At 36.1% G+C, this 25,987-nt stretch overlaps 2 protein-coding genes across 2 annotated transcripts in view; one reads left to right on the top strand and one right to left on the bottom strand.

Moving 5' to 3' along the window:
* The window catches only part of LOC107758668 (gamma-glutamyltransferase 5-like), a 14,537-nt gene extending 11,622 nt beyond the window's left edge, over positions 1 to 2,915 (top strand). Inside the window, exons 11-12 of the mRNA XM_016576468.1 lie at positions 1,557 to 1,667; positions 1,881 to 2,915. Coding sequence (XP_016431954.1) covers positions 1,557 to 1,667; positions 1,881 to 2,030 — 261 coding nt within the window. The 3' untranslated portion in view covers positions 2,031 to 2,915. The remainder of the gene's footprint in view (positions 1 to 1,556; positions 1,668 to 1,880) is intronic.
* A 5,068-nt stretch (positions 2,916 to 7,983) lies between these two features.
* ggt1b (gamma-glutamyltransferase 1b) lies at positions 7,984 to 21,845 on the bottom strand. Its single transcript, XM_016576466.1, has 12 exons — positions 21,497 to 21,845; positions 20,149 to 20,279; positions 19,268 to 19,357; positions 18,683 to 18,875; positions 18,319 to 18,479; positions 17,332 to 17,481; positions 14,984 to 15,120; positions 12,734 to 12,921; positions 12,467 to 12,594; positions 11,889 to 12,001; positions 11,685 to 11,798; positions 7,984 to 8,850 (listed from the first exon to the last, which is right to left on the bottom strand). The coding sequence occupies exons 1-12, from the start codon at positions 21,673 to 21,675 to the stop codon at positions 8,704 to 8,706; spliced, it is 1,731 nt and encodes a 576-aa protein (XP_016431952.1). The 5' UTR covers positions 21,676 to 21,845; the 3' UTR covers positions 7,984 to 8,703.
* Between the last annotated feature and the right edge of the window lie 4,142 nt (positions 21,846 to 25,987).

Here is a 25,987-nt window from a genome sequence, read left to right as displayed (position 1 = left end):
TCTACCAAATCCATCAGTTCTGGTGTACCTCAAGGTTCTGTTTTGGGCCCTCTCCTCTTTACCATTTATATGCTACCAATCGGACAAATAATCAAACGCTATGGGTTTAACTTCCACTGTTACGCAGATGACATTCAAATTTATTTTAGCGCACCTTCCACCTCAGTGTTTCCTCCGCCTGCATTAACAAATTGCATCAAGGAACTCAAGTTTTGGCTGGAGGCAAATTACCTTAAATTTAACTCTGATAAAACTGAGGTAATTCTGATTGGCTCTAAAGCTGTTGTATCTAAGCTCTCTGGTCAACTGATGGATCTGGATGGTGATCTGATTATGCCCTCCACTAAAGTTCGCAATCTTGGTGTTCTCATAGATTCCACTCTTTCATTCAATGATCACATTGGTAAAGTAGTAAAGACAGCTTTTTTCCACCTACGTAATATCTCGCATATTCGATCCTCTCTCAGTCATCGGGATGCTGAAACTGTTATACATGCCTTCGTCACATATCAACTAGATGTACTCTCAGCACATGCTATGTGTTCTGTCTTCTGGTTTTGATGTTTATCTGTTTCTGTTCCTTAAACCTGACTTGTAAAGTGACCTAGGGTTTTGGAAAGGCGCTATATAAATAAAAATTATTATTATTATTTTTCATCTACTGCACCTACAAACAATTTTCATACTTCTAATTTAGTAGTCATTTAAAGTTATTGTAGTAACTGTTTATTGAATTATTTATCATTATTTTTTATCAACTATTTTTTTTCCCAACCTAATGTTTATTTTCTCTGTATTGGATGTCCATGGTCTTACTGTCTAGAAAATGTTCATTTTTGTAATCTTTATCAAAATAATAACTATTTGCTCCACCTCTATATACCTGAAAATTCTGTTTCTCCCAGAAAATCATCAGAATACAGTCAGTATTGACTTTAAATTCATATTTTTGTTAAGGCACTTGCATATATTTTCCAGTAAAAAAATTAACTTGAGCTATAAAATTGTCTTAGTCCTCCATTTACATTCTATAAACACATTTCATATGTGTGCTAAAATGATTGTCTGTGGTTGTCAACAGCATCCCACAGATACAGTATAGAAATATCCTGTTGAAAAGAACCTAATTTAGTTTAAATGTTAGGCTATTCTTGACATTTTAATCAACTATTTAAACTATTATTTTGATTGCATTTTATTTTCCAACATAATATCTATTTCTTTATTTTTTATTGCATGTCCATAGTCTTACAATCTAAAAAATGTTTTTGTAATCTTTTTGCAAAATCTAATAATTTGCTCCACCTTGATTGTCCGGGGTAGTCGACAGCATGCCACAGATGCAGTACAGTGATATCCTGTTGTAAAGAACCAAATTTAGTTTAATTGTTGCATTAAAATTTGTATCAAAACATTAAATATAAAATTGTCTGCATTAAAAACTATTGTATGCGGTAGTTGACAGCATGCCACAGATTCAGTACGGAGATGTCCTGCTGAAAATAACCTGACAAACCCTCTTTAACGAACATCCCCTTGTTCTTTTCCTATTTCAGTCCATTATGAACCACTTGTGGCTTGGGATGAACCTTAACGAATCTATCGCTGCTAAAATAGTATTTGTGGACTCCAACAACAATGTCCAATTTGAGCATGGATACGACAATGTAAGTCCTTTGGAATGTAGGTCTGCTCTAATATTATGAGGTTACCATGAATCACAATCCCATAATCCCATGTTGATAGTGTGGCCGTAATGATTGTAATTGATTTTACCTCCTCTTGAAATGCTCCCGGTCACTGATTATAATCATCATTTTATAAAACAGGTAATCAAAAGTGACTTAAGTAGTAACATTTTGTTCTTTTCTTCTTCTCAGTCTTCTATCGATGCAATGCAAAAGATAGGACACATCGTGAAGAACAACACATACCCATTTTTCAATGTGGTCAATGGCATCTCGAAAGAAGGGCAGTGCATCAGTGCAGTATCTGACGCCCGGAAGAGCGGCAGGTCAGCGGGATACTGACCCTGCCTCTGTTTGTGCCGTCAGCTGTTAGAGACTGGTGTAGTGATTCATCAGGCCTGGGAGGAGTGAGGGTGGAAACAAAGGGTCAGCGCTCTCTTTCAGCGATGCCTGTAGACACCATAAATTCAAATATGAGGTGATTGTGCACAATGGTGTGCATTTGTCCGTCCATGTCCTCTTTTGTTGGACTTTTGTTGTTACAGTAACATTTGAGTGCATGTAAATATATTTTGTATGTCAGGGAGACAAGCTAGTTGTCACATAGAGGAAGGCTTGAATCTCAAAAACCACACTGGCATTCATTTAGGAAAGAGTCAACTATATAATGAAGGTAGATTTTATCTGATAGGCTGAACTGTGTTGGTAGGACATTTTTTTGACCATAAATGTCAGGTTGGGGCAAGTTGTTGCACATGGTATAGAGTGCTGCAGCGATGATGTATTTTTGTAGGCCAACCCAGAAAGCCTCGACAGAAACCCAACTGGATTTTTCCACTTGCTTTTGGATAATTGCAGAAAATAAGCTCTGTGACCAACAAAAGCTTATGATTCTTACACATTTTGTTCATCTTCACAAATAAACTTTTATGCATTTTGAAACCTAAATACAATCGGCAGAAGTATAAAGGTGCTTGCACACTGCGTAGTTCTAGGAACTTAGTTCTAGGAACTAGCCAACAGGGTCGTTCCTAGAGAAACAATTTCCCTCTCAGGCTGTTTTCCTGGTTGCATTCGCACTGGCAGCAGGAACTCTCAATCGGTCGACAGCAACGTCTTTATTCTCGCCATTTACAAACCTCAACAACCAGTGAACGGAGGACACCGTGTTCGGAGCTGTTTTTGTTGTGTGTCGTGGGTTTCGCGATAGCGGAGATGGAATGTAAACGCACAATTTACGCAATTGAAAGAGCATGAAAATCTGAAGTAGGAATCTGAATCTGAAGTAGGAGCTAAATTAATTTCCCCAAACGGAGTTCCTAGAACTAAAACCGTTCCTAGTTCCTGCAGTGCAAACATGCCAAAAAGCGGGAACTTCCGCCAATAGTTCTAGGAAAAAAGCGAAATGCAAAAGCGCTTTATTATAGTTAAACGTAGGCTATAAATTAACTACACCAAGGTCAAATTACTTCAACGCCACCGTCATTAAGCTTCAGACAACTCTGGAAAAAAAAAAAAAATTCCTGAAAGTTTGCGTTAGAATATTTTGCAAGAGCATGATTAGAAACACAACAAGGCTTCAAAAGTGGACTAGCAAGTAGATGAGATTTCCTGTTTCATGTAATAACGTTTAATGTCCCCGACAATGTCTGTAGTCCCATATAGCCACTTTTTGTATTAAGCGATGTAGCCTATTTTATGTCGTCGAATAAAACATGAAAATATCTTGAGTTTGTGTTCACCACAGACCTTATTTCTGGCATTTAACCAGAAACCCTTTAAAAAGAACACTGACTTAAGGACAATGAAAATGCTAAATCGTTTCCAGGTTCTAGTCTACAAAAATACTCCATCCCAGCAGCAGTCTATTTGTTGTTGTTGTTTTTTTTAAGAAGCTGTATTTTTTGTCCTGGCCAGTAATTATGGAAATGTCAAGTAACTTTTTTTGTAGCTTTTGTACTATGTACAAAAACATGTCATCATAGTCATTTTCGGATTATGTACAAAGAAGCACTTAACATCATCCAACACTTTTTTATGAGAGCTAACAGCGATTAACTTGAGGTCAATGTTTCTAAATGCATCTTACTGAACCTATTCCATTTTAAAGGTGTTACTGTAAATGTTGGGAAAAACTGTGTTATAAGAAAATCGAAATGTGAATGTCACCAAACTGAATGAGATACTGCAATTATGAAATTATTTTAGCAATTATTGTTTTATTACTTGTGAATATGTTCTAGGTTTCATATACACTTTTTATATTTTCCATAATGATATTTTTATAAACAGCATTATATGTTGATTGAACTTCAATCATAAATATTTTATACTTTTCTACTATTTTTATATTGTTTATTGGAGCTGTTCAGACATTGAAGTTGACGGATATTCAGCATAACCTGTCCCATGATGCACCAGAGGACTACAGAATATGACATATTAACGGAATCGTGGAATGAAGCAGGGTGAGGCTGAAAGCCGTCGAAGCGAAACGAGGCTGCTGAACGAGCGTGACACACTTTATTTATTTATTATGCCACAGTCGACCGCTTCCGCTCCTTCCGGTCGTGCGTATGTGGGGAAAAAAAGCAGCGCTGTTTTATCATACTAGATAAATTTGAAAGTTCTGTTATTATGCTACTCTGTGCGGTCGTCACCGGTCTAATAAAACGCACAACATATTAAAGCGTCTTTGGTGTTTCCATGTTTTCTACAAAACAAAACCGGAAATCGAGGGGGTATGACGTCATTGGCAGGCGACACAATGACACTATGGACACGCTCCGTGTCACTAGTTAAAATTGCTTATTTCTCTGGATTTAAACATTCTTCCAAACATTTGGGATAATGTAAGTACACAAGTCAGCAAAATATATAACTGTTATAGTGGTTTTGGGATATTTAAAAAAAAATCTTACATATTGTGCCTTTAAGTGCATTTCGAATCTTTTTTTTCATACATCACAATAAATACTTTCTAATGTCTTTTAATGAGTCTTTTTTTTTTTACTTTTATTATTTAAGAAAATGGTTCAGTTTCAGCATTAGCCCTCGCTGTCAGTCGTCCAGGTACAAGCTTAAATGAGACCGTGCATAAATCATGAAGACAGGAGAAGTTATAGTGTACAAAACATAATGTGATTAAATTCAGTTTTACGTGTGTTCACAGTGAGCTGAACGCAAACGCAAACGCTTTCCCTTGGAGGGAAGAGATATGCATTATTATAACTCCCTCTACATGGCAGGAGGCACACAAAGGGATGAATTCGTTTCTCGTTTTGTTTTTTATACACGGGTTAATCACAGATCATAAATCTTACCTCACTTTCTGTTGTTTCTTGCACAAAACAGTCATATTTTAGTTTTTCGTGAGTGTTTTCCATCCTCTGTGACCCAATGGCACGTGTTCCAGGGTTGCCAGGTTTTCACAAGAAAACCGCCCAATAGCTACTCAACTACTTATTACATTTTAAGTAGGGTAACTTGTAATCTGTAACCTATTACATTTCCAAAGTAACCTTCCCAACACTGCTACTCAAAACTAGCCCAATAGCATTTCGAGGGGGTCCCCAGTTAAAAATCCCCTTCCAGGGGGGAAATACACGTTTTTTGGCGAGATTCCCCTGCTAAAATTCACATTGCAGGCGATAAATATAATGTTAATGGAGTCACTTCAACCCGCGGACATGAAAAACAACCCGCGGCAACAGTGTTAAAGTAGCGTAATTCCGCGGGAAAACCGCGGACTTGGCAACACTGACGTGTTCACACTGGCGCGAAATACACCTGCTCAAAACGCTCGACTGACGATGTTGCCGCTTTGGGGGCGTGTCTATAAATTGTACGTCGATCATTTTTTGTACGCGGTCAACAAGATCAGTAATCAACAATACACAAGCACATTTATGCAAACGTCCAAATTTTCATATGGTGTCACTTGAATACATTTTTATTAATCCAGCCAGTCTAGCCATACAGTAATAGCCCAGTCAGGTAGCCTAGCACTGTATTTAATTTTTGACAGGAATTTTGTAAAAGAGGCTGTGATAAATTATTTTATTGCTTAACAACATACCGAAAATTGCATAAAACAGTTTTTAAAGTTAGAAAGTGCGTTATGAAAATATGTATAAATATCTTTATTTGACCCTCTAACTCTAGCATTCTCTATTCTAATTCTATTCTTTAAAAAAATTGTCCCTTTTAGACTTGCACTCTATTCATTTACTAACTGCTTGTTTTCTTTAAAAAAAACTAACAATAGCTTCTCTAATCTTTTTGTATTCTATCTATTTGTTTTCTCTTTATTTAATATACAATTAACAAAAAGCAAAAAAAAGGGGCCTCTAACATTTGCTTGCTCTATTCTTTTTCTATTCTATCCGTTTTCATTTTATTTATTATTTAATAATAAAAAAAACCTTGCTACGTGTACTGCGTTAAGCTAACTGAGACTTAGCACTTGCATATCATTGCTCTTTTGTTGATTTTGATTGCTTACATTGTCCTCATTTGTAAGTCGCTTTGGATAAAAGCGTCTGCTAAATGACTAAATGTACATGTAAATCTGTAGTGTGGTTAATGTAATTTGAATTAGCACAATATGGACTTTCACACAAAAGTGAAAACAAATTTCCCCACATTGATTTTGTAACAGGTTCAGAAAGCTGCTTGGTTTGAAAGAGACTTCTGTGTGAACCGTGAGCACCATACATCATTACATTGTTGATAATAGACAATGGACCTTTTTTGCCTGCAAAATCTTGTCTAAATTTGCATTCAGGCTGAGGTGAACCTTTAAACTCAATATTATTTGCCATAGCCTTGCAGTTTGTTGACTGGATGTGAATGCAGCAGATACCAGCTTTCTTCAACCGCCATAAAATCATTAGCAAACCAATGTCTGAACCTGTTTTCTGGGTCTAGTCTCAAACTGTGTTCCACCTCAAAAATGAGACTAAAAGTCTGGGCTGTGCTCTGGGCTAAATGGTGGTGCCGTTGTAGCGACGAGTGCCACGTGACAGGGCTTTATTGTCAGCCCCTATGGGAGGGCCGGGAACAGTGAAAGAACCTGACCTTTTCCTAGCAGCATGAACCCAACAGCTCTCAAAGCCACCCGACAGGAACAAACGCCCCCGAAAAGCACAAGACAATGCTAAAATATTGGTAAATGAAGAGGCAGGGACTTTACTCAAAACATGTCCATGTACTTGCGTAGAGTTTGCTATATGAAAATATGATCTGAACAGACTTCACAATGTGACCTTTAATAACAGCTATGATATGAGCAGCTAACAACAAGCTTTGAACTTCTGTTTAAAGTGCAAATCAGCTTTCCTTTCTGGAGCGCAGAGGCTGAAATATCTTGCGTCTGGCCTCGTCTGAAATACTTCAAGGGCACTTATTCTGCACCTTTGTAGCAGTTTATATTTTAAGCATTTTTACCAGAAAATCCACAATGTCCACATGTATAATATGTTTATAACATTTTATTTCATTCTTACATGTTTTTGGTTTGGCACACATTACTTTTATTTATTTATACATTTATACAGTATATACATACATACACTGGAGAAAACATGAATGATTTACACTTACAATAAAAAATTTTATGTAAGTGAGGGGGAAAAAATCATGTTAAATAAATTAATGTTAAATGCATTATGTTTAGTAATGAACTATGCCACTCCAAAGTCTTATTGTGCTGCACATTTTTTACATTTTCACAAACCAGTCAGAAAAAGCATTGCTATTCAGAATATTTTAATTTAATAGTTCTTCAAATAACAAATCTGGCATTTGGAGGCCATTCTAATTCAGCCACTTACACACACTTACAGCTATTTTAAATGAGAGAAATTGTTAATAACTTTAATAATTCATTTTAATAATTTAGTTTTAATAATAACAACTAATAATTCATAATTACATAGTTTTGTACACCGTATACTTGGAATTTTGGCAAATTTTGACTTGGCAAATTTGATGTGCCATATAGAACATTTTACATGTTAGAATAAAAATGCAACTCTTGAGTCACCGGCAACAAATGATATACAGTTTGTTAGATTGAAGGGATACTCCACCCAAAAATTTGGTCATTATTTATGTCACCCTCATGTTGTGCCAAACCTGTATGCATTTCAAGATATTTTTGAAGAATGCTGGAAAACAAATGGTTTTGGGTCCCACTGACTTCCATTGTGTGGACAAAAATGACTATGAAAGTCAATGCTCAGTTACCAACATTCTTCAAAATATCTTCTTTTGTGTTCCACAGAAAAAAGAAATCCATACAGGTTTGGAATGACAAAACTGTTATTTTTGGGTGGACTCTTCCTTTAAGTTAATAAACTGTACATACATTTTATTAGTTACTTTCTAGCCCAGTACAATTTTGAAAGTTTAATTAAGGACTGTTTATGTGATTTTTCTCTGTCCCCCACAACTTCAGCATTAATGATGCTGCTTGATGTCGGGCCGGTGCCTGTGGGTAGAACCACATACTCGTGGGACATTAAAACGAGCATTTCAACTCTTGTTCACGCTTCAGCTCTTATTAGAAGCTTGATTAAAACTTTGTCCCCTGAGACGCTGCTGCTAAGTCTTGCAAAAATGTTCTAATGCCAGGATGTAAATCTTAATACGGACAGAAGTCACGCAAGAAAGTTCATAATGGCCATCACAACATGTTTATTAGCAGAAATAAATACCACTCCGCAGTAACTAGATCTATAGAGATTTTGACGAATGCAAGTCATCAGAAGAAGCAGCTGAAGAAAGATGGTGCGTTTCCATTGTGAGTGTATTTGAATGCGTTTTATTTCTCAGTGTGTGCAGAGATTAACATTAACAGAGCTTTTGATTGTCCAGAGCTGATTCACCTGTATCTCTGATGGAGGCACTTGGTTGCTTCAGAGCAGCATGAGGGGAAATTGTCCTTGGGGTCTCGAAGTAGCATCTCCATTGCCTCCAGCTGGACCGGAGACATGGATCGCTGAGTCAAATGTCAGTACCCAGCTGCATATCCTCCCTTACGGGGGTCTGACTCAGCGCTGAGGCCAGCACTATACCGCACCACGGCCTGAACCACTGCGCCCATGGACTTCAACACCTCTATTACATGGTTCTTCGTAGCAAGACCCTCCAAAATGGCCTGTGGGTTGATAGTGAGTGGGTTGTGCTTAGCAAAAATCATGTGTATTCAGAACAACCAAAGAAAATATCCGGGTGATGTTTCACTCCAACATTAAAAGAATCTGTGGTTACAATCATTTCATTTTAATTAATGATTTAAATAAATAATTTGAAATCTGAAAAATTAAATCTAAATAATTTTCGTCCCATCTCTAATCTTTCATTCCTCGCCAAAATTTTTGAACAAACAGTGGCTTCTCAATTGCTTTCTCATCTTTCCTCTAATGACCTTTTTGAGCCACTTCAATCTGGATTCCGTAAACTCCACAGCACTGAAACAGCGTTAGTTAAGGTCACTAATGACTTGTTAATGGCTTCTGATTCTGGCCGTCTATCTATTCTGATTCTTCTTGATCTTAGTGCCACTTTTGACACTATAGATCACTCTATTTTAATCACCCGTTTAAAGACTGTTTCTGATTCTGCAATGAAGTGGTTTAAGTCCTACCTCTCTAATCGCAAGCAGTTTGTTGTGATGGGTGGTTGCAGGTCTGAGGTCGGTGTGGTGCACTCTGGTGTTCCCCAGGGATCAGTTTTGGGCCCTTTACTTTTTAGTATTTACATTTTCCCATTTGGCCAACTTTTAAGGACACTTGGTCTTAACTTTCACTTTTATGCCCATGACACTCAGATCTACATACATTCAAAACCTTATGTCAATATGCCTGTGTCTTTTCTTTCTCATTGTTTTACTGAGATTAAAAAATGGATGTCTGAAAATTGTCTCTGTCTAAACAGTGACAAGACTGAAGTGATGCTTATTGGTTCACCTCATCAGTTGCACAAAGCAGAGTCTGTAACCTTAAAGGTATACTCCACCCCAAAATGAAAATTTTGTAATTAATCACTTACCCCCATGCCGTTCCAAGCCTGTAAAAGCTTCGTTCGTCTTCGGAACACAATTTAAGATATTTTGGATGAAAACCAGGAGGCTTGTGACTGTCCGTTTGACTGCCTAGTAAATTACAATGTCAAGGTCCAGAAAAGTATGAAAAGCATCGTCAGAATAGTCAGACAGTGGTTCAACCGTAACGTTATGAAGCGGCGAGAATACTTTTTGTACGCGAAGAAAACAAAAATAATGACTTTATTCAACAATTCGTCTCCTCTGTGTCTCTCCACATCACCATAGCGCCATTTTGGAGAATATCCGCTGAACGCAAGCAGCGTACGCTCTTCTGTGTCAGCCGCGCAACTGCGTACAAAAAGTATTCTCGTCGCTTCATAATGTTACACATCCCATGTTGACTTTTTCTGTGGCTGAAAAGTTAATCAACACTTTTGTTTTTTCCCGTATTGATTATTGTAATGCTTTGCTGGCTGGAGTTTCAAAAGCTACCCTAAATAAATTACAGTTGGTACAAAATTCAGCTGCTAGAATTCTGACTAGAACCAGTGCAAGGGAGCACATCACACCTATTTTGGAAAAACTGCACTGGCTTCCTGTTAGTTTTCGTATTGATTTTAAAATTCTCATGCTCATTTAAATTATAACTAGTTATGATTAATTATTCATATTTCCCCATGAGCTGATTCGCTACATTCATAAGGCCTTGAATAATTTGGCTCCTCAATATTTGTGTAAGCTTTTAACCCCCTACACCCCTACACATGCTCTACACTCTTCTGAAGCTGGTCTTTTAACTGTTCAAACAACTCGGCTAAAAACTATCGGTGATCGGGCTTTCTCTTCTTTGGCTCCTAAATTGTGGAATTCCCTGCCCTCTGAGATTAGGAATGCAGAATCCCTTAGTGTTTTTAAATCGTCCCTTAAAACTTACCTTTTTAGGGTAGCTTTTATGTGATTACTTTGTCTTTTATTATATTGGCTTTGTATTGTTTGGTTAGTTCTTTACTGCCTGTACTGTTGTGTGTATCTTTTAACTTCATATTTTTATATGTATGTAAAGCTCTTTGAGATGCTACTTTTAAAGGCGCTATATAAAATAAAGTTTATTATTATTATTATTATTATTATTATTATTATTTTAGGGCAAAATGTGACCACAGATAAGTGGTTACTCTCAAAAACACTCACCTGCATTGTAAATTTTTTTTAATTTTACTAGTAAAAATGTGGTTAAAAAAAAAAAAGTTTCACTCCAACATAAAAAAAAAAAACCTGTGGTAACAAATAAAATCATTTTTGGACCAAATATGGCCACAGATAAGTGGTTACACTCAAAAAACATTCACATGCATAGTAAAAAAATAAAATAATTTTACTGGTAAAAATGTCCCTGTGTGACAGCTCACATTAGATGCTTTTTCATTGAACTAATTGTTTATTCTTAGTTTATTGATTTGCATGTTTATTGCATTATTTTAGTGTTGTGTGTTTCCAAGATGGTGTTTTGTATTTGTGTGTATAACTGTGTCTTCTACATATTAATATTCTTCTTTATATAATGATCTTCTATATATTAATATTTACCTCAGCTTGTGGAAAAGCTAATTGTATTGAACTTTGAATAATCACATGGATTTCTCATTACCACCTGTGTTTTTATGGTGGTTGTCAGCGTATTATAAAGGTACAAAACAGATTTTAGTACTTCAGTAGATTCATATATAAACATCATAGCAGTTAATGAAATGTTTTTTTTACTGTAAATTTACATTCAGACCACATCTGCCATTTTTTTTACCATTAATTTCATGCTTCTTTCTTTCTTTTTCTTTTGTTTACAGTGTACAGCACAGAGGAGATGTACAGTATATGTTGTACATTATTTCAGTCATATATCTAGTATTACTGTTAAAAATGACACCTGTATACATTGCTTCACCCACCTTGTCGAAGTCAGGCTCTACATGTGTAGTGTTTGGACTGAGCTGATTGTGAATTCTCGGGTCTACTATCGCTTTCTTCAGGTCATAGTTAAAGAACAGTGCATTTAAGATCACCTGCGCAGAAAATGTCAGTTATTTATGAGTTGATAAGGTCTGAAATATGCCCAGCACCACTATCTAGACTAAAATAAAATGGAAGTGCACCTCGGCAACTGCTGTGGTGATCTTTGTTCCACCAGAGGCTCCAACCACCATTTTAACCTTATTGTTTTTGTCTAGCAGGATGGTGGGACACATAGAAGACATGGGCCTTTTATCTGAGCAAAAATGAGAAGCAACAGAGTTAACAAACAATTAAAGCAAAATCTTCAAAGATACACTGAAGTTCATGGCTGTGATTGAAATTATGTCCCTGCATACTGCATAGTATACAATGTAAAATGCTTATTATCTGAAAAAAAATATTTGGAACAGCATAATGTAATGGTAATAATAATTGTGTGCCATTCATCTCAGAAATAAGCATTTGAAGTCCATTTAGAGTAATAATTTTGAATATCTGATCAAAGTCTCAATAGTATAACATACATAACAAATTTTACTCTTAACTAATATTGTGTTTTTATCATATTGTTGTTACAGTAATTTTACCATATGTAATAATGTTAAGAAAACATTGTGCATAAAACTCAATGTAAAGTATGGCCTCATGTGGCTTAGGCCTATAGTATACATACTACAAAAATATGTTATTGCCAATGGTTGTTATCATATTTTCTCACGTGGGACAATGAAGTTGTTGGGAGAAGGAGGAACTCCAAAGTTATTGGTTATCAAGGGAGAACTGAAGTCATCCATCTCATTGTTCAGTATAATTCCTGTTGAATTTGACATAAACTTGGAGCCAAAACTGGGAGAAGAAAAAGAATATGATGTCATTTACAAATATTATTATTTCAATTAGATAAGTCAATTAGAAGCTGATTTTCCTGAAAAGTGTACACTCTCTGACTAAATAATGACAGATGTTTGAGATGGCAAACGCTCACTATAGGTTGATGGTGCTGGTGGCGGCGACCGCGCTGCCGTCCTCTGCCACCACTGACACATGTGATGTGCCGTGATCGTCGGGAAGGTAGAACTCGGGTTCATAGTAGCTCTCTTGCTGAGTCGTATTATCTGTGATCTTCTGAAGTATCATGTCAGCGTAGTCCTTCGAGGTAATGTTCTGGATGAACTGCCAGCGAGATAGAGGAGGAGGTAAGCAGATCATTATTGCAGCCCTGCCGGCGGCACAATAATCTACAGCTTGAAAGAACAGCTGATCAAAAGGGCGGACGCACAATGAGCCGTTCAATAGCGCACTACTTTCATGCTCTGTGATTAGTGTGAGATACAGCATGCCGGTTTCAGTAACCACTTTTATCACAGCTGATGAACATATGCCTGTGTCAATATGAACAGCTGCTGAAGATACATGGGAGCATTTTTACATTAAGATAATGCATGTTGGTTGAGGTTAAGTAACTCCGGCGGTGAAACAATGGTGGACTGATGACAGCTCACTCAGGGCGGGTCTAAGGTAAAACACCAGTGAGTCCAGTCTAATCAAACTATCGTGGGAGGGGCCTGTTTTTGTGACATCACACAAACAGGCATCTGAGATCGGCTCGATTTGAGAAAGGGGAAAACATTTAACCAGATAAAAAAAAACACTGGGTGGATTTTTATCATTATAGGGTGGTTGTGTACACACACTGCCAACACACATTTCAGTTCAAACCATGGGCGTAGCTTGTGGGGGGGCCAGGGGGGCCTGGCTCCCCCATAGCTATTTAAGAATTTTACTAAATATTTATTAAAAAAGTTTTTTCTATGAAGTAAAGATGCATATAATGCAGTTAATAATACATGTAAAAGTGAATACGTAAAAGTTAATACATTTTAAATTGTTATTGTAAGTAAATTAATAAATCAAAACAAACTTAACGTCTCCCTCAATCTCATTTGCGTAAGAATTGTCACGTGACGAATCTGCATTTTGGTGGATAATAGACTTAATGGTAATGCTTGCCTGTTGTGTGGAATAAAATGATGTTCCGCGTTTTTAACAACATACACGAACTGCAGAGAAATCTGGAGACAACGAAAAACTCAGATGAAGATATTAATGCCGTGCTTAATGATTCCGGACCCGGACAATCAGATAAAGGTGATCCACAGGACACAGCCGGTTTTAGTAATTCACTCCTTGATTTGCTTAATAAAAGCCTCCTTTGAGATCGTTTTGACAGACATGTTTATTGTGCATTTTAAACGGGTTTATTGCTAAGTTTAGTGTGGCAAAATAGAAACGCAGCTGTAATTCGTAGGCAATGTATGTGGTTACCATGACAACCTCATGCACTTGCCACTGCTCAATGTGAATATGTAGATTTACTATAGCAAAACTAAAATGTGTTTAAAAGTACGTCTGACCAAATCCACCGGTTCGGTTTGGCCCCCCCAAACGCAAACGTCAAGCTACGCCTATGGTTCAAACAACTTGTAAAAGTGCATGTAGCATCCTATGACCCCTTTAAAGGAATAGTTCACCCAAAAATTTAAATTCTGTTCTCACCTTCATGTCGTTTCTAACCTGCATGACTTTTGCAGAACACAAAGGAAGATATTTTGAAGAATGTTTCAGCTGTTTTTGGCCACATAACATCAATCCAGTCCAAAATGATGTTGTTAATGTTAACTAAAAATAAACTCATTAAAAATCAGCTGCTATAATATACAGTATATACAATATAGTATATATATACACACATTATTTCAGCTGATTTTTAATGAGTTTATATACATATTAAAAGGAAAGTTTAAAAATAAAAAAATGTTGCCTTAAACTTAAGAAATGTTGCATTGGCAACAAATAATTAAATAAAATAAATAAAATAAAATAATTAAAGTTCTAAAATTATTAAAACTTAAATTAAATAAATTACATAGAAATATCAAAAATAAAAATGACATGATACAGGAAAAAAGGAAGACAAAACAGGCATGATACAAAATATCTTACCTTGTGTTCTACAGAAGAACGTAAATCATACAGGTTAGGAATGAGATGAGGATGAGTAAATGATGACAGAATTTTTCTTTTTTTTTTTTTTATGTTAATACTTTACTTTAATGCAACAATCTATAAGAAGAACGTAAATCATACAGGTTAGGAATGAGATGAGGATGAGTAAATGATGACAGTATTTTTTTTTTTTTTTTTTTTATGAAGTATCGCTTTCATTACAACTTACACTGGAGATGTTGAGAAATTCTGGATCCCCCAAGACGCTCCTCTTGGCATACGCAAACCGGAACGCCTCTACTATGCGATGATAGGTGAGGGTTTTATTTTCAGTGGTGGAGACACTGTCTGAACTGAAGTTGTAACCTGAGGAAAGAGAATGAGAGCTCAGTTAGATTCACTACATTCTGTGATTACTCAACCATGCAAACTGTTGTCATAAAAATGGCTAGAGCTGCCAATCATCAAGATGATTGCCATAGAAAGGTCTTCAGAAGCTTTTTTACTCCAAAATGTTTTACTTGAACGTTTGTCTAGTAATTTTTACCTTTTATTACTTGTTCAGAGAACATTCAAAAGTAACATTCCCATAATGTTTGCAAAATGATACAATGGAATGTTCACTTAATGTTCGCACAACCAAAAAAAAAAAGTTCCAAAAACTGGACATTATGAACGTTCTGAGAACATTCAGAAATAACATTTTGATAACGTAATGGGAATGTTAGCAAAACGTTCTTAGAACATATTTTTGTTAGCAGGGTAATCAATATGTGGTTATTTATTGTGACGTCAGTGAAGCCAAATGCAATCGTTTTTCCCTTTCATCGAATCAAATCTGAATATGCAGAAGCACAAATGTGATTATTATGGAAAATTTCAGTTCTTAAACCCTGAAAATGCTACAGAACATTCTGCAAAACATCTCATTTGTGTTCCACTAAAGTCAGCCATATGGGTTAGGAAATGACACGAGAGCGAGTAAATGGCGACATCATTTAGGTCAACTATTATTTTACTGTTGGACAACTGACCCAGTTTTAGTGTCTGAAAACTTCTCAAATTGTCTCGACCATTCATGCCAGACCCGTCTATTTGAAATAATTGAACAATTATGAATGATTCGCCAGGGAAGATGTTTCATAACGACTGAATATATCAAGCTATATTGTGAAAAAACAAGTGCTAACAGTGTTTATCGACAGCCGTGCCCTGTCTGGCAGCAACTTAATGACTAAGTATCTCATCAGTAAAGCTAAAGAGTGGGTGTCTGAAAAACACTAAGACACAGAGCTGAGATGAATCTCAGATGCTTCTTCGTATCCCCTACTGGTGGAACCCCAAGGAAAGGGTCGGAACACGCTGACTGCATGGATTTTTCCATGCTTGGTTTGTGTCCAATTAGTGGCAAACAGCCCACGTTAGTGTTGGTGTGGGAGACAGGAGCGAAGGGTGGAGGGATTTTAATGGCTTGTAGCAAAGAAAAGTTGGGATGTTCTGAAGTCACTATTCAACATGAGGAAACAGTTAAGAACATTAAAGATTGACTAACGGTCATCCTGTAATCAGTAATCACTAGATGCTTCCTCTCGCTGCTCAAAACACCAAATTGTCATGCTGGTCCACACTGGTTTAAATGGAAACTTGTTTTCAACTCAGAGGAAGGTCAATTGACTAATACATTGCTCATTAAAAAATATAAACAAATATAATAGTAAACATTATATCATAACATTACACAACATAATAAGCATATGTGCAACAAAAATGTAAAATCCAGTCAGGAAAAATTTGTATGCAACAATGAACACAGCACGAGCCATTATGTCTCATTTGCGAACAAATGACTCTTATGAATAGATTCTTTTAAAAGTCTTACGAAACAATCTTGAACTGGCTAGCGAGTGAATCAGTGCTAAATCAGAACAACGATTCGGCAACAACTCGAATGAACAATGAACCTACTATACAGACTTTTATTTACTGGCTGGTTGTTAAAATCGCTAAAATCGATATTGAGTTTGGGTCAGGGTAGTTTAGCAAAACTAAAACCATAAAGAAAACATTTTTGCTACTTGAAATAAAATAAACGTAACTGAAATTAAAAAAAAAAAAAATTTTCAAAACATAAAATATTTTTTTCAGCTAGTTGACAAGGCATTTCTAAAACTGAAATAAAAATAATAAAAAAATATACAGACATTTAAAATAATACAAATTACAAAAAAATACAACTAAATTACAAAAAGTAACTAAAAATATAGAAATAAAAAAACTATAATAGTATCCCAATGACTGTTTGCGTGACGTGTTGGAACCATTTCAACATTTTGGTTCTGTGTTTTTTTTCTAGCGGGCAGGAATATTCTTTCTAAAAAAATATTTAGAAAAACACCTTAGTTTAGCCTATATTATTTAAATTGCAGGCTATATGTTAAATGCCCCTATATATAAAAGCAATTTCAGGCATGAATAGCGACCATTGGTGGCAATGGTTCTACGATCTACTTAGGGTTACGATGCAAGTGGGAAACGCAGCCCTGGATAAACTGTCTAGTGCTTGAACTCTGTACCTACCGCTCAGGATGTTGAGTATCAGTGTGAGGACTGGGCCGCTGGCAGGCACGTTTGGTGTCACCATTGTGTATTCACCCACAGTGGCAGTGAGGGGGGAATCATCCAGAAAGGGCTTGTAATCTCTCAAGTCCTCCAGAGTTATAATCCCATCTGCAACACACACGACACAGACGGACGTATGACGCATGATGCGAAGCAACTTAATGAGATCAAACCTACTGAGTTATTGATTTAGTCATTAACAACCAATTGTGTGTTATCCTTCAACAGCTCGGCCTGGGTGGACTATTGGCAGCACTGCAGGAATTAGTGGGATGTAAAATATTTGGAAATCAATGAACCACAACACATCAGCCACAACAGAAGTCTAGAAACTGCACAATTTAGCATCTTTAACTCACTAATATGGGCAGTCAAGTACATCTGACAGGAAATAAAAAATGTGGCTCTACGCTTATAGTGATTTATTATAGCAGAATGCATTCCTGGATCAAGATTTTGAGTAAGAAGAAGACTCAAGAAACTTTTTAGGGTTAGCGCAGGGGATTTCAGACATTTAAATATTATGATATTTTTAATTAACACAGACTGTTTTTTTTGTGCAGTTTGTGTTTAAAAAAATATATAAAATAATATTTATATATTATTAAAATTTTATCCATGCAGATGAAACAAACTTTAATCCATATAAATATATTAAATTACATTGTCTTAAAAATTGACATTTTATCTGCGCATTGTGCATAAGAACTAAAATGTAAACAATGCATATACAGTGTGTGTTTGTATATCCGTAGTGTGTGCATAAAAACAAAAAGATATTTTTTTTATTTATTGCTGTTCACATAGTTCACATACAAGGTCCTCTGGGGTACAGTTTGAAAGCCCCTGGGCTAAATCACTTCATCCAACCACACTTTTGATTTAGTCCAGATTATGAGTTATTGATACCAAATAATGGAATAGACATATGTGTGAATAAAAAACCTGCAGCTTGGATGTCCCTCACAAGGCTCTCAGCAAGCCGTCCGCTGTAGAAAGCATCAGGCCCATTCTCTGCAATGAACTCATAAGTGTCAGCCAGTTTTGTGAAGGTGATGGTGTCGTTTTCCTGTAGGATGTTGCCGGTGGAATCGCAGAACACAGAACTAAGGAACCGAACCGAAAATGTTAGTGCATAAACGCAGTGCATGGCTAAAAGGGGATATACCATATTACAAATTACATTATAGAAATGTTTTTATAATATCACCCCACAGTCATATCAAATACAAATTACTTTGTGCACCTTGTTAAAAGTATATATTTTTAATGCTTAACATCTTGGTTGAAAATATCCATGTGTGCTCACCATAACATCTTATCACCCATAATGATGTTTCTGTTTGAGTTAATGGCACTTGCCAATGCTCTGCCAACAGGAAAGCCGTTTCTGGCCAGTTGTATGCTTGGTAAAAACAGCTCTTTCCATGGAAGCTTGCCATGCCGTTTATGGGCCATTTCATACCCACGAATCTCTCCAGGAACAGCGATGGACAAACCACCTGTGGATGATTTTTTGAAACACTTTATTCCGTGTTTTATTATCTAAAACCACCAACAGATCTGAAACACTGAACTTAAGAAAAATAAAAATGCAGCAGTTAAAAAATACATATATATATATATATATATGGCAGTTGATAACATTACATACTTTGTGACATGAGACCATATGTACAATGAACTGAGATGCAGTTTTACGGTTTTCCTGGAAAAGTCCTATATTAACTATATGTAGAGCCTGATGTACTGTGAGATATTGATTGTTGAAATTGTGGTGATAGTTGTTTTATGCTTATCTCTCCATGCTGGCACTGTATCACGAGGCCACCCATCGTGTAAATCCTGTTTCACTAATGATTTTCCCAGTTAATTTAATGTAGTTAATAGATACCTTTCTGGGAAAGGTCTGTACTATTTCCAAACATGTCTCTGGTTGCGTTCGCAGGGGCCGTCTCACGTGCATTGATGGTTTCGACTTTTCCTGCAAAGTCAAGTAAATAATCTATAAATATAAAGAAATCCAAAAATATAAATATTAAATATTTATGATTTTTATTACATTTACATTTAGACATTTAGCAGACGCTTTTATCCAAAGCGACTTACAAATGAGGACAACGGAAGCAATCAAAATCAACTAAAGAACAAATATATTTTATATTTTATTATATAATTATACAAAATAAATACATAATATAAAATAGATTCAACTATTAAAATGTGTATAAACTCTTCATATACACAGACACATTTATATTATTCACAATTATTTACATTTTATTTATGCAGTGTGCATAAAAATATTTAAAAAAATTTTTTTGCAAATAATGCATATATACCCATCTATTTGTATAAGTACATATATTTTTAATAAATATAAATAATATTAAAGTATTAATAATAAACAAATAAAGTATAAAAATAGATCCTTAAAATATGTGCATAAATTCTTTATGCACTGGTATATATACTTACTTTTAAATTAAATTATTTTATATTCAGCTAAATTATTACATTTATTTATGCGGTGTGTGCATAATTTACATTTTATTCATGCAGTGTGCATAAAAAATTTAAGTTGCAAATATATAAAAATGCAATAGTTTTAATACAAAAGTTGCAAATATTATTAAATATAAATTATATAAAAAAATTAAATGATAAAAATAGATCCTTATATGTGCAGAAATTCTTTAGATACACACAGACACTGCAGACTGGTGTGTCAGGTTGAATCAGACAGGTAATAGTGAGTGACTGCAGTCTGCATACCTGTTTTGGCATCATAAATAGTGAAGAAGAGCCCTCCTCCGATGCCCATGCTGTGGGCATTCATCAATCCCACACACAGCAGAGCAGCAATGGCAGAATCTACAGCGGAACCGCCTCTCTTCAGGATATCCCTGGAGGACACACAGAGAGGGCATTTGGCATGCTAACCTTGATATGATCATTTTAAATATCAGAATGCAGCAGCAACAACTAAAAAAAGATTTTGATGAAAAACACTATATTATGCATTGACAAAAATGTGCAATATGAGTGTTCATTTTATTACAATTGATCTTTTTGCATCGGTAGATTTTAATTACAGTACATATCTAAAGTTTCTTTTTTTTCTGTTGCACAAATCACCACTTCAGCAACACTTACACACACACACCAGACTTTACAGTTTTATTCCCATCTATATTCCTAATGTTTTTACTGAGGGATTTGCTCATTTATCATTCACCTCATTTATAAAACATTCCATTACTTTATTCCTGGCTCTTGACAATATTTTTCTGATTTATGGAGTGATAAAAAGAGATATCCAAATCTCCTTTGTAAAAACCTTCAACTAATACGTCAACCAAATGAAACAAGAAGTTTGAACCTGGCTTCATCAGGTGTTCAGATTTCTGTTCTAGAAATGTATGCAAATGAATGCATATTTAATTAGGTAATGCATCATTTGCATATTTACATAACATTCCAGAAAACATGTAATACAAAACAGTTGTCTTAATGTACTGTATACTGTGATAAATCTACTGGGGAAGTATGATGATATCTGTTAGTTAACATTTTTACCCTATTCACCTCTGGTGTTGAGTCTTAAGGATCTATTCCTACCGGATGTGACCTTTAAAATGATGATGATATAATTGATGATACATAAAACCAATTAAAGTGGATTTTACTTCCTGCAGCACATTTTTAAGTAACGTGACAAAACATTCTAATATTTCATCTCACATGGCTTTTCACAGAGCTCTATTGATATATAACCCAATAACAATACAAGAAAAGCGTTTATCTGCACTACAAAAATGTAACATTTGCAGTTGATACCTTAAAAACCAGTTACTGCATGATGCGATTCTTAAAAACTTTCTTTGGTGTGTGGTATGGGATGATGAAATGTGGATGATTCAGCTATTAAACAGTCTCTGATGTTACCAAACAAAACATTTTACAGTGAACTCCTCCTATGGCCTTCTTTCTGTTTGTTTACAATAATGTAAATTCTGATGTAATGTGAACGTAATTAATTCATTTTATTTAAATTTCACAGAAACTACATGTCATAGATGGCAAAAAGTGAATGTGCATTTCAGGAGAACAGAGCTCAAACCTGCCAATCTCTGAGCACGTCCCAGCATCTGCTGCCACCGCTGCCTTGAAGTAACCATTTTCAGGTTCAGGTTCAGGAGAGGCCTTCTTGCCCTGCACCGAAAAGAAAACGGCCAAAAACGTGCCGACTGCAGCCAGCAGCAGCAAAGCGAGGCCCACCACAGCAGACTTCTGCACCATTTCCCTGCAACATGTAACAGCAAATGTCTAGTTTTCTGTTGCTGATGCATATACACTGCTTGTTTACATTTTTTTTGCCGCCTTATCCGAAAGCAGTCATGTAATTAATTAGTGCTTTCATTAGGACGCTGACATTTCACACTGAATTTCACGGAAATTCCTAAACCTCCGGGTTAATGTTTCTATTTGCATATTTGCTATGTCAGTGTCGACAATGGACTTTTCAGACTATAAAGGTAAGAATTAAACCGTCACCAGTCTAATTAGTTTTCCATCATCATCTGACATTTTTGCACTCAAACGCAAATATGCGGCGTTTATGACTGTCCGACGCACGATAAATATTAGGAATGTGATTGGGTGTCTGTTGCAAAGCATCTAGTCCTGACAAAGGGCCTTTCATACGTAACCCTGGGTTATCGTCGTTCTAAACACCGCTTTTAACCCTTTTTTTGCCGGGGTTTGGCTCATATTGATTTGGACAGTCACTGCGTTGGCTGCGTCTGAAAGCTGAAAAATCAAAGGTAGGAAGGCATCAAGGCAAGTCCAATATCAGCTTCACTTCCTGTCTCCTGATCGATTTTTGAAGGCACCACAGATGTATCCTTCCCTTGTCTTTGATATCCCACAATCCTGTGCGTTCCATTCCGTGATGGTTGAGCTAAAAAAAAATAAAGATGGCGTCTGAAAGCTGCATTTGGTGGTCAGTTTGTGTGTAAATGTAACTTTTCTCCACTTTTGATGTTACTTCTAGTGAGAAATCATAACTATAGTAATGAAATATTAATTCGTTTTGTTTTGTTGTAGATCATTAAACCGTTACGCTGCCTCAGAAGCATGTCCAAAATCAGTTTCGTGAGGTGCCTTGGTGCGCAAACACTGCCTGCAAAGTCATTGTCTGATAAGACAGCAAGGCAACAAGTCAGCAGCCTAAGATTTCTGTTTATACAATGCAGCCATTGTATAAACAGTCGTTTCAGAATTTGATTGGAAAAAAAAGTTATTGTAAAGGTGCAGTATGTAATATTGACAGCTAGTGGTCCAAATTCAAAATATTGGAGAGAGAGTCATTTCCCCCTTCTCCACTTCCACTTAACACTCACATGGGTTGCCAGATTGATGAATTGATTTATCCACATTCTGATATGCCTCTAGTCATAGAGCTTTTTAGATTTGTTTTAGATCAGGCAGAATCTGCGATGTCTGACCCAGATCGTTTGCTGGCTTCCATGGCTGCAAATATGTGGTGTTTTCCACAGCATGGCAACCCGGTGTGTCGAATTACTATTGGGTAAATTGGCAGTGGGCGGAATCACACAGACCAAAACAAAAACAGACATTCTGACACGGAACACACGTTTCAAAAGTAGAATAACTAACTGCAGCACTGTTTTTCGGAGAAACAAGTATGTGAACTTAGCATGTTTCCAAAATATCTGCAAACATATTAGGGTATTTTTATGCTTTAGCACAGTTAAAAAAATACATATAGCACCTTTAAATGATGACGGAAAACACGTTAAAATGAGTAAAGAAGAGACCGTTTCATTCTTACCTTTATAGTCCGAAAATTCTATTATGGAAAACTTGATGGTACTGTTGGCTATATGAGGATGTGCAAAGCTAGAGCTGTTATGAAAACATGTCGCATGCTGCGTTCATACAGTCACTGACACTGACTCCGCAAATATGCAAATAAGAAAATTAACCCAGCATCTAGCCATGTAGAGTGTGAAATGTCAGCTTATGAATACCCAGGGTTAATTGTTAACTCCAGGTAAATTATGAGCAGTGGGAATCGTGAAGCAAGCTAACCCAGCATTCTGTTTACCCATGGGTTTAGAATGACCAAGGGTTAACTAGGTGTGAAAAGCAACACTACAAGTAACACTGTTTCGTTTCACACTGGACACATTTCACATGAAAATGTGGGGTTAACCGCAAAAGCAGGGTCTCATAACCTCCCCCTTTAAATTACAAGTGTTTCACTTGGGGTTAAAAGTGGGGTTTTGAACAACGATAACCCAGGGTTAAGCACAATGTGAAAAGCCCAAGCTGAAACAATCAAGTGAACCTGAACACAATGAATTACTGAATTTAAAGAAATAGATTAAATCTAACTGCTAATTAAACAAAAAGAACATGGACTAACTGTACCTAACAGATAAGATATATGGGGCTTGTGTATTCTCATACTGTATAACCATGACCTGGTCATATTAACTTTTGCAATCCATGATTGTACAATGTAAGCTATGCTTAAAGGTGCCCTTTACCAGTTTCTATCCTTTATGTAACAACATAATTCATATAGCAGAATACTAACAGCAGGAGACTGAATATGCTTACAACATTTTCTGCTTTCTTGCTAAATACATAGTCAAGGCATATTTGCAATGATTATGCATTCAAAAAAGCACTCATAACCTCCCCCTTTAAATTACAAGTGTTTCACTTGGGGTTAAAAGTGGGGTTTTGAACAACGATAACCCAGGGTTAAGCACAATGTGAAAAGCCCAAGCTGAAACAATCAAGTGAACCTGAACACAATGAATTACTGAATTTAAAGAAATAGATTAAATCTAACTGCTAATTAAACAAAAAGAACATGGACTAACTGTACCTAACAGATAAGATATATGGGGCTTGTGTATTCTCATACTGTATAACCATGACCTGGTCATATTAACTTTTGCAATCCATGATTGTACAATGTAAGCTATGCTTAAAGGTGCCCTTTACCAGTTTCTATCCTTTATGTAACACAACATAATTCATATAGCAGAATACTAACAGCAGGAGATTGAATATGCTTACAACATTTTCTGCTTTCTTGCTAAATACATAGTCAAGGCATATTTGCATTGATTATGCATTCAAAAAAGCATAATAAATTGTTCTCTGTTAGTTGGCTGTTAGTATTCCTCTGAGGAAGATTGTAGCTAATCAGGATTCTCCATCGCTGCTGTTTCTACTCTAGTTTTGCTATTAAAAATGCTTGTAATGAATTGCTCATTTGATCATTATACACATGCTTATTGGTTCCCAGTGTAAATCAACTCCTGATTCTGTATTATTTGACCATAAAATGAGCACTATAAAGATTACAATATGCATCCTGGCTCTTTCATATTCTACATTTTATGTTGCTTAATGTAGCTTCATGTATCCCGGCCAAAGGCAGCAAGATTTCATGCATTTATAATTTGAAAACTTGAATAAAAAAAGGCTTGTATGAAGTGAAATCCTCCTCAGTAAAGCGCCTTTTCTTAGTTTCAAAGCCCTGCTACTGTCCACATTAAATCCTGTCAGACTGTGCTGTGTGTGGGAACGAACTGCAGCACATCTCAGAGAAACCTGCAGTGCCTGCAGCCAACAAAATTAAACCCACCACACAAGAGACTAGAATTTTCTCAAACGCACAGAAAAGAACGAAGGATTGTATTTTTTCTTACAAATCGCAACAAAAGAGCACAAATTATGATACTCAGAGTTCAGTGTGTGTTCCTTCCAATTTAAAAGATGCAACAACGGGAAGGATGCTGCACAATATTTCTGCCGCCTTATATTTTTCTTTTTGCTTTCTGTGTGAAAATAATCAAAACTCTTGGAATGATTCCGTTAATTTCATAACTGATGAGTTTAATTCACATTGAGGTTTGAGTATATGGAGTTTCACCTACCTGTAGACTTCACAGGCCTCTTGTAGTGTCTCCCATAGAATGAGCCTCCTTTCCACAGGCTGACTGAGCCAATGCTATAAACCTCTGGCTCTCAATGTCCAACTATAATGGCCATCAAACTTTAACCAAATTAGTCTGTGAAATCATCCATAATTGTTTTATGGACACCGGTGAAAAGGGCACAGGTTGTGTTCTGACGGTAAACCCACCCGTGCCACAATCACAGCAGAATGACGTCTGCAAAAAACAACACTAGCAAACTTTTCACACCTACAGGTGGATTTTTGTTACTCTATCACTTGTATTCACACATTTAATCTTTGAATTGTTAAGCCGTTCATGTTGTAATCTGTTACATTTGCCTAGTGAATTATTAACTATGGGAAGTTTGGACACGTTTCACATAATGTTAGACATCAAAAGCCCAAATATTCAACATCTAACCTCTGTTCACTGGTCTAACAACAAGCCTCTTCAATGCCTTTACTCAACACAGCTCTTCCAGTGAATACAACATATCCAAAACACCATGGTATTGCTATGTCCAAAAAAAACAAAAAGTCTAGATTTTGATAGATGTCTCTGTACTATTTTTTTTGTCAGTATATGATTTATATGGGATCATTTGT

The sequence above is a fragment of the Sinocyclocheilus rhinocerous genome, unplaced genomic scaffold (assembly GCF_001515625.1).
Source record: "Sinocyclocheilus rhinocerous isolate Xijiao unplaced genomic scaffold, SAMN03320098_v1.1 scaffold623, whole genome shotgun sequence".
In the NCBI taxonomy this organism is placed as follows: Eukaryota; Metazoa; Chordata; class Actinopteri; order Cypriniformes; family Cyprinidae; genus Sinocyclocheilus; species Sinocyclocheilus rhinocerous.
Note: the sequence above shows the minus strand (reverse complement) of the source record. Positions and strands in the feature narration are given on the sequence as shown.

What these genes read in the sequence shown, in the direction of transcription:
- ggt1b (XM_016576466.1), bottom strand. Translation starts at nt 21,675, where the DNA reads ATGGTGCAGAAGTCTGCTGTGGTGGGCCTCGCTTTGCTGCTGCTGGCT. An exon ending in ACGTGCTCAGAGATTGGCAG is followed by an intron (nt 20,280 to 21,496) that starts GTTTGAGCTCTG and finishes TGTGTCCTCCAG; the next exon opens with GGATATCCTGAAGAGAGGCG. An exon ending in ATGGGTGATAAGATGTTATG is followed by an intron (nt 18,480 to 18,682) that starts GTGAGCACACAT and finishes TCGGTTCCTTAG; the next exon opens with TTCTGTGTTCTGCGATTCCA.